The sequence below is a fragment of the Anolis carolinensis genome, unplaced genomic scaffold, assembly GCF_035594765.1.
Source record: "Anolis carolinensis isolate JA03-04 unplaced genomic scaffold, rAnoCar3.1.pri scaffold_13, whole genome shotgun sequence".
Classification (NCBI taxonomy): Eukaryota; Metazoa; Chordata; class Lepidosauria; order Squamata; family Dactyloidae; genus Anolis; species Anolis carolinensis.
Genome location: NW_026943824.1, coordinates 13,534,526 through 13,544,095, shown reverse-complemented (window position 1 = coordinate 13,544,095; position 9,570 = coordinate 13,534,526). Strand labels below are relative to the sequence as shown.

At 43.6% G+C, this 9,570-nt stretch overlaps 1 protein-coding gene across 1 annotated transcript in view; it reads left to right on the top strand.

Moving 5' to 3' along the window:
- Positions 1-1,007: 1,007 nt before the first annotated feature.
- Positions 1,008-9,570, top strand: part of caskin1 (CASK interacting protein 1) — a 170,385-nt gene continuing 161,822 nt past the window's right edge. The window contains exon 1 of the mRNA XM_062964662.1: positions 1,008-1,739. Within this exon, the coding sequence (XP_062820732.1) occupies positions 1,646-1,739 (94 nt within the window). The 5' untranslated portion in view covers positions 1,008-1,645. The remainder of the gene's footprint in view (positions 1,740-9,570) is intronic.

Below are 9,570 nucleotides of genomic sequence, written 5' to 3'. Positions count from 1 at the left end.
AAGAAAGCAAACACCCAAGAGCAAGAAGAGCCTTCATGGTGAAACCCAGACCCTCTGCACATGCTCAGAGACCCTCTTGTGTGCAGCTGGGAAGAAAGAATGAGAGAAGAAAGAAAGAAAGAAAGCAACAATGTACAGCTAAAAACCCTTTTGTCAGAAAGCCCTTCAAAGCTGGTGCCAGAAAACCCAAACCAGAGAGAAAACCCAAACCAGAAAGAAAACCCAAACCAGAGAGAAACAAACACCCAAGAGCAAGAAGAGCCTTCATGGTGAAACCCAGGCCCTCTGCACACGCTCAGACATCTTCTTGTGTGTAGTTGGAAGAAAGCAAGCAGGAATGTACAACTAAAAACCCTTTTGTCAGAAAGCCCTTCAAAGCCGGTGCCAGAACAGCTCCAAAACCCAAACCAGAGAGAGAAGAAAGCAAACACCTAAAAGCAAGAAGAGCCTTCGTCGTGAAACCCAGTCCCTCTGCACATGCTCAGAGACATGTGTGCAGTTGGGAAGAAAGAAAGAGAGAAGACAGAAAGCAACAATGTACAGCTTTTCAAAACCCTTTTGTCAGAAAGCCCTTCAAAGCTGGTGCCAGAAAACCCAAACCAGAGAGAAAACCCAAACCAGAGAGAAAACCCAAACCAGAAAGAAAACCCAAACCAGAGAGAAACAAACACCCAAGAGCAAGAAGAGCCTTCGTGTTGAAACCAGGCTCTCTGCACACGCTCAGACATCATCTTGTGTGCAGTTGGGAAGAAAGCAAGCAAGCAAGAAACTAAAAACCCTTTTGTCGGAGAGCCCTTCAAAGCTGGTGCCAAAACAGCTCCAAAACCCAAACCAGAGAGAGAAGAAAGCAACCACCCAAAAGCAAGAAGAGCCTTCACGGTGAAACCCAGGCTCGTGGTGAGCCCGCAGGCCCTCTGCACGCGCTCAGAAACCCGCTCGCGTTCGGCTGGGAGAGGAAACCCAACCCACTCGGGAGCGGAGACGAAGGCGCGGCGAGGGCGCATCGGCGTCTGCGTTTGGAGAGGGAAGGGGGGACCTTGCGGAGGCGGCCCTAGCGGCGTGGTCTGGGGGGGCCCCGGCTTGGTTGGCCCCGCGAACGGAAGCGGAGGGTCTCCCCTCCCTGGGCGGATCCTCCCCCGGCGGCTCCGCGGCGGGAGAGGCGGCGAAAAGGGGGCGTTTTGTGCGGGGCGCATCCCCGCCGCGGGCTCTTCCTTGGGCCATGGCGCGGCGGCGGTGGCTGCTCCTTTGGCCGCCGCAGAGCCGGAGGAGGACGAAGGCGAGGCGGAGGCGGAGGAGGGGCTGCTGCTGCTGAAGCTGAAGCTGCTGCCGAGGCTTGCGAGGCCTGGGAAGAAGCCCCCCTTCTGAGCCCCCTCGCCATCCCCTCGCCATCCCCGTGCGCCCTGGACGCGCGCCTGCTGCCTGCCTGCCTCTCTCCATTGCGCACCGCTGCAGCCAGCGCCTCCCTCTTCCTCCTCTTCTCTCTCCTTCTTCTTCTCTCCTTCTTTCCTCCTCCCCGACCCTCGGGGAGGAGGAAGGCGGGACCCCCTGCTGCGTCTCCCCCCACCGGAGCCCCCTCTTCCTCCCTCCCTTCCTCCTCTTTTCCTCCTCCTTTCCTTCCTTCCTCCCTTCCTCCTCTCCGCGCGCCATGGGCAAAGACCAGGAGCTGATGCAGGCGGTCAAGGCGGAGGACGTGGGCGCCGTCCAGAAGCTGCTGCAGAGGCCCAAGCCGGGCAAAGCCAGTGAGTGACCCTCGTCTCTCGATTGGGGGGCAGAAGGGAGAGTTGGGGGGGTTTGTTTTTTATGGGGAACGAGAGCAATGGAGGAGACGCTCGGGGCGCATCCTTTGGGCAGGAGGAGATGCCCGGCAATTTGGAGAGATGGAAGAAAGGGAGGGTTAGAAGGGGAAATCAGGGGGAAATCAAGGGGGAAATGCCTCTTTTTGGGGCGCCAAGTGCAGGCACACATACACACACACATGCAAATGTATATACACATAACCTACACATCTGCAAATACATTATATATATATACACATACACACGTTTGCAACCAAAATCAAGGGAGAAATGCCTCATTTTTGGGCACCAAGTGCAGGCACACATAACATACACATCTGCAAATACACACACATATACACATAACGTACACATCTGCAAATACACACACATATACACATAACGTACACATCTGCATATATATATATATATATGTACATACATTTGCAACCGAAATCAAGTGGAAATGCCTCTTTTTTGGGGGCCAAGTGCAAGCACACACACACACACACATGCAAATGTATATACACATAACCTACACATCTGCAAATACATTATATATATATATACATACACACGTTTGCAACCGAAATCAAGGGAGAAATGCCTCTTTTTTGGGCACCAAGTGCAGGCACACATATACACATAACGTACACATCTGCAAATACACACACATATACACATAAGTTACACATCTTCAAATACATACACACATTTGCAACCGAAATCAAGGGGGAAATGCCTCTTTTTTGGGCGCCAAGTGCAGGCACACACACACACACACATGCAAATGTATATACACATAACCTACACATCTGCAAATACACACACATATACACATAACATCTGCAAATACATATTATATATATATATATATATATATATACACACACACACACATTTGCAACCGAAATCAAGGGAGAAGTGCCTCTTTTTTGGGCGCCAAGTGCAGGCACACATACACACATATACACATAACGTACACATCTGCAAATACACACACATATATACATAACCTACACATCTGCAAATACACACACATATACACATAACATCTGCAAATACATATTATATATATATATATATATACACACACACACACATTTGCAACCGAAATCAAGGGGGAAATGCCTCTTTTTTGGGCGCCAAGTGCAGGCACACACACACACACACATGCAAATGTATATACACATAACCTACACATCTGCAAATACACACACATATACACATAACATCTGCAAATACATATTATATATATATATATATATATATACACACACACACACACATTTGCAACCGAAATCAAGGGAGAAGTGCCTCTTTTTTGGGCGCCAAGTGCAGGCACACATACACACATATACACATAACGTACACATCTGCAAATACACACACATATATACATAACCTACACATCTGCAAATACACACACATATACACATAACATCTGCAAATACATATTATATATATATATATATATACACACACACACACATTTGCAACCGAAATCAAGGGAGAAATGCCTCTTTTTTGGGCGCCAAGTGCAGGCACACATACACACACACATGCAAATGTATATACACACACACATATACACATAACAAACATATCTGCAAATACACACACACATATACATATAATGTACACATCTGCAAATACACATATACACATGACCTATACATCTGCAAATGCAGTGTATATATATATATATATATAAATACATTTGCAACTGAAATCAAGGGAGAAATGCCTCTTTTGGGCGCCAAGTGCAGGCACACATACACATATACACATAACGTACACATCTGCAAATACATTATATATATATACATACACACACATGCAAATGTATATACACATAACCTACACATCTGCAAATACAATATATACACACACACACATTTGCAACCAAAATCAAGGGAGAAATGCCTCTTTTTTGGGCACCAAGTGCAGGCACACACACACACACACACATGCAAATGTACACATAACCTACACATCTGCAAATACATTATATATATATACATACACACATTTGCAACCAAAATCAAGTGGAAAATGCCTCTTTTTTGGGCGCCAAGTGCAGGCACACATACACACACATGCAAATGTATATATACACACACATATACACATAACGTACACATCTGCAAATACATTATATATATACATACACACATTTGCAACCACACACACACATGCATACATGTTATATACACATAGCATACACATATGCATATATAGGCACATATACACATGAAAATATATATATACACATACATACACAAATGTATATATATATATGTATATACACACAGGCACACATACACAAATATACACACACATACATATACTTAACACATGTACATATGCATAACATACAAATGTGTATGTGCGTATATACACACATACACATAGTATATACACATATGCAAATACATATGCACACATACATACACTTAACATACACATATGCATATATGTAATAAACATACACATATATATACACATGCAAATATATATAGACACACAAGCACACATATACATAGCATACACACACATATATATATACACACAGATACATATACTTAACACACATACATATGCAAATATATAAAAGGTAAAGGTTTTCCCCTGACATTAAGTCCAGTCGTGTCTGACTCTGGGGGTTGGTGCTCATCTCCATTTCTAAGCCAAAGAGCCGGCGTTGTCCATAGACACCTCCAAGGTCATGTGGCCACTGGCATGACTGCATGAGCACCGTTACCTTCCCGCCGGGGCAGTACCTATTGATCTACTCACATTGGCATGTTTTCAAACCGCTAGGTTGGCAGAAGCTGGGGCTAACAGCAGGCGCTCAAGCCGCTCCTGGGATTTATACACACATAAATACACATCACATACAAACATATATGTATATACATACATACGGATAGTATACACACATATACATGCATACATACACTTGTATATAATATATACAGTAGAGTCTCACTTATCCAAGCTAAACGGGCCGGCAAAAGCTTGGATAAGCGAATATCTTGGATAATAAGGAGAGATTAAGGAGAAGCCTATTAAACATCAAATTAGGTTATGATTTTACAAATTAAGCACCAAAAACATCATGTTATAGAACAAATTTGACAGAAAAAGTAGTTCAGTAGGCAGTAATGCTATGTAGTAATTACTGTATTTACGAATTTAGCACCAAAATATCACGATATATTGAAAACATTGACTACAAAAATACGTTGGATAATCCAGAATGTTGGATAAGCGAGATTCTACTGTATATAATACTAGCTGTGCCCTGCCATGCGTTGCTGTGGCCCATTGGAATTGCACTGAATAGCTCCGGTTTTTGGGGTTTTTTAGGCCCTGTGGAGGTTCGTGACGTGATATTTTGTGGTTTCAACCTCGAGGCGTGGATGGATTGTGTTGTGAAATTTCGAGCTTGGGGGGGTGTTTAGTTTTGTTGTTTTGCTCGGTGCCAGGATTCCATCACTCTTTTATATATATAGATATAATATACTTATGGATATATATATATATAGAGAGAGAGAGAGAGAGAGACATACACACATATTACTATTCACACATAGGTGCGTAAGAGACTCTCCTCTTCCATCTGCAAACAAGCAGGGAGGTTTTTCTCTCTCCCCGGCATCCCTGGGCTCCTCCTTAAGACCCCATTAAGAGGGGCTTTTTGAGGCCTGCCCCTCTCTATTTCCTGGGCTTCCTGGTCCCTTCCAGTCTCCCTATTAGTAAGGACTCGGATGGGTGGATGGATGTCATAAACGGCACAGATTCCCGGCAGGAAAGATATCTTTCTCTGGGGGTTTTCCCTTCTGCAAAAGGTGGGAAGGGAGGAAAGGAGGAGGGAAGGGGAAGGGGTTTCCGGCTATTAATGGGTCTCCAATATGGCCGGATGCGGGTGGGCATGTCTGTTCGAATGGCACCGTGGGGCATTTGGCCACTACTTGCCAGTCTGCATAGGGATGTGGAGTGCACTGTGTCCACCTGGGCAAGATTCAGGGAACCCTGAACCCGGCCCCAAACCCACCCTTTAAGAGGGTCTTATATCTCTCTCAGTCCTAGGACTGGTTTGCAATGAGACATCCGTGCCAGTTTGGCACTGGTTTGGCTGTGTTGAGATGCAGGAGTGGAACCAGTCTTTGGTAATCAGGGACACTTTCCCCTGTTTCCCTGAAAATAAGACATCCCCAGAAAATAAGACCTAGTAGAGGTTTTGCTGAATCTATCTACAGTAGAGTCTCACTTATCCAAGCTAAACGGGCCGGCAAAAGCTTGGATAAGCGAATAACTTGAATAATAAGGAGGCATTAAGGAAAAGCCTATTAAACATCAAATTAGGTTATGATTTTACAAATTAAGCACCAAAACATCCTGTTATACAACAAATTGGACAGAAAAGGTAGTTCAATACACAGTAATGTTATGATGTGATTACTGTATTTACGAATTTAGCACCAAAATATCATGATATGTTGAAAACATTGACTACAAAAATGGCTTGGATTATCCAGAGGCTTGGATAAGTGAGGCTTGGATAAGTGAGACTCTACTGTATCTATCTATATCTATATCTATCTATCTATCTATCTATCTATCTAGATATAGATATAGATATAGATATAGATATAGATATAGATATAGATATAAATGAGTGATGGCATCACAGCGACCAACAAAACAACAAAACTACAGGCCCCCCAACCTCGAAATTTGACAGCACAACCCATCATCTATGCCTCTAGGTTGATACAACAAAAAGAAAAGAAAAATAAAGTCCTAATTGGAGGGAAAGGAATAATTGTTTTTATCCAATTGCTGCCAGTTACAGGCAGCCCACTTGGTCTCCTAGCAACCAACTCAGCCGAGGGGACAGGCAGACTTAGGCCTCTCTTAGGCCTCTTCCACAGATTATCTAATTTGTTTTTATCCAATTGCTGCCGCTCCATGCAGTCATCCCACATGACCTTGGAGGAGTCTATGGACAACGCCGGCTCTTCGGCTTAGAAATGGAGATGAGCACCGACCCCCAGACTCAGACACGACTGCACTTAATGTCAGGGAAAACCTTTACCCTTTACCTTAACTACCACCTATTCCTCAATACTTTATTTCCCAGACCACCAGACTTCGCCACAGCAACGCGTGGCCGGGCACAGCTAGTTGCTAAATATAAGGCCTCCCTCGAAAGTAAGACCTAGAAAAGTTTTTGTTTGGAAGCATGCAGGATCGGTAGATGTACATACCATAGATTGTTGTACATGGAAATAAAGGCAGTAACAACAAATAATAATAATCATAATAATAATATAATACCTTTATTCTAGTATTCTCCATCTCCCAGAAGGGACTCAGGGCAGCTTACACAGGGACAAGCCAAACAACAACAACATAAATTTACATACAATCAGAAATTTAAAACAGTAATTGTAAAACAGTATAGCAATATAATATAATATAGAAATTCTTGAAAGGATTCACAGTTTGGTTATGCTATTTTGTGATGACAACTACTTTACAGTAGATAATACATTTTCATTTTTAAAAATTCAACCATAAATGTGAATTCGTCTTTGTGGAAAACTAAGACATCCCCTGAAAATAAGACCTAGCGCATCCTTGGAAGCAAAAATTAATATAAGACACTTATTTTTGGGGAAACAGGGTAGTAGTGGTTTGGATGCTGGAATGCAACCAGTCTGAGGCCAGTTTGGCCAACCAGGACCCTGTCGTTTCGTCCTCTTCCTCGTTTATTTATATTCTGCTTTTTCTCTCCAAAAAGGAGTGCAACTATTCTGGATCAGTTTCTATTCTGGATTAGTCTTTCACTCTGTTGCTTGTGTTGTCAAAGGCTTTCATGGCCAGAATCACAGGGTTGTTGTGTGTTTTCCGGGCTGTATGGCCGTGTTCCAAGGAGGCCCTGGTGGTGCAGTGTGTTCAAGTGCTGAGCTGCTGAACTTGCAGACCGAAAGGTCCCAGGTTCAAATCCGGGGAGCGGAGTGAGCGCCCGCTGTTAGCTCCAGCTCCTGCCAACCTAGCAGTTCGAAAACATGCCAATGTGAGTAGATCAATAGGTACCTCTCCGGCGGGAAGGTAAGGGCTCTCCATGCAGTCATGCCAGTGGCCACATGACTTTGGAGGTGTCTATGGACAACGCCGGCTCTTCGGCTTAGAAATGGAGATGAGCACCAACCCCCAGAGTCGGTTACAACTAGACTTAACGTCAGGGGAAAACCTTTACCTTTTTATTATTACAATTATTTATTTTACTGTATTTATTATTATTATTTTATTATGACACAGCAAACAAAATAGATATGCTGGATTTCGTATCACAAAATCACAAGTCGTAAAATCATACCCTAATTTGATGTTTAATAGGCTTTTCCTTAATGCCTCCTTATTACCCAACATATTCACTTATCCAACATTCTGCCGGCCCGTTTATGTTGGATAAGTGAGACTCTACTGTACTTGAAACTGCAATGAATCAATGCTATGGAGTCCTGAGAGTTGTAGTTTTGTAAGGTTGTAGTTTTGTCCTCTCTGCCAAGGAGTGCTTCATTGAGCTGCACTTTCCGGCATTGAGCCAAAGCAGGTCAAGTGGTGCCAAACTGCATTAATTCTGCACTGTAGACGCAGCTTAAGTCCTTGTCTCTGATTCCAGGAGCAGTTGGGTGCAGCGTTGGTTTGGAACCAGTTTGATGCTTTGCAAAGGGTCATCCATGCCAGTTTGGCACTTGTTTATCTGTGTGTATTGTCGAAGGGTTGTTGTGTGTTTTCCGGGCTGTATGGCCATGTTCCAGAAGTATTCTCTCCTGACATTTTGCCCACATTTATTGCAGCCATCCTCAGAAGTTGTGAGGTTATCTGCGTGTATTTGGATGCAGGGATGCAACCGGTCTGAGGCCAGGATTTGGCTGACTAGGATCTTTTTTTCTATTCTGAATAAAGAATGGCTTGGCACTGGTTTGCATGGATGCAGCTTGACACCAGTTTGAAGCTACTTTGGCTAACAAGAATCTTGATGGATGGTTTGGTGCAGCTTTGATTTATTGATGTTTTTATTGGGTTAATTGTGCTTTTGCTTGTTATTGATATTTGATTGTTGTATCGGGCAAGGCCCCATGTAAGCCACCATGGGGCGGGGTATAAAAATAAAGTTGTTATTATTATCGTCCTCATTATTGCAACCAAATGGCTTAGAGCAGGGGTCCCCAAACTAAGGCCCGGGGACCGGATGCAGCCCATCGAAGCTATTTATCCGGTCCCCATGGCACAAGGGTAGAAGGGGGTTGGACTAAATGACCCAAGGGGCCTCTTCTTCTCTTACAACCATTATTATTATTATTATTATTATTATTATTATTATTATTATTATTATTATTATTATTTGAAACACAACAAGATGAGTCCACAGCAGACACTCTGCTGGCTGTTGTACTGGATCATATTCCGAACACTTCCCAAGTGTCTAGGACTGTGTGATGTATCGGCGAATAATACGTGCAGGTCCCAGTAAGGTGGCCTTCTGCAGCTGGCAGGTGGGGATTTTGTCAGCGCTGATTGTGTTTACGTGCAGGCCAAGGCCTTTAGGCACTGCAACCCAGTGTGCCGATCACTACTGGGACCACCTTGACTGGCTTGTACCAGACTCTTTGTAATTCAATCTTTAAATCCTCATATCGTGTCAGCTTTTCCAGTTGTTTCTCCTCAATCTTGCTGTCACTTGGTATTGCAACATTGGCAATCCATACTTTGTTTT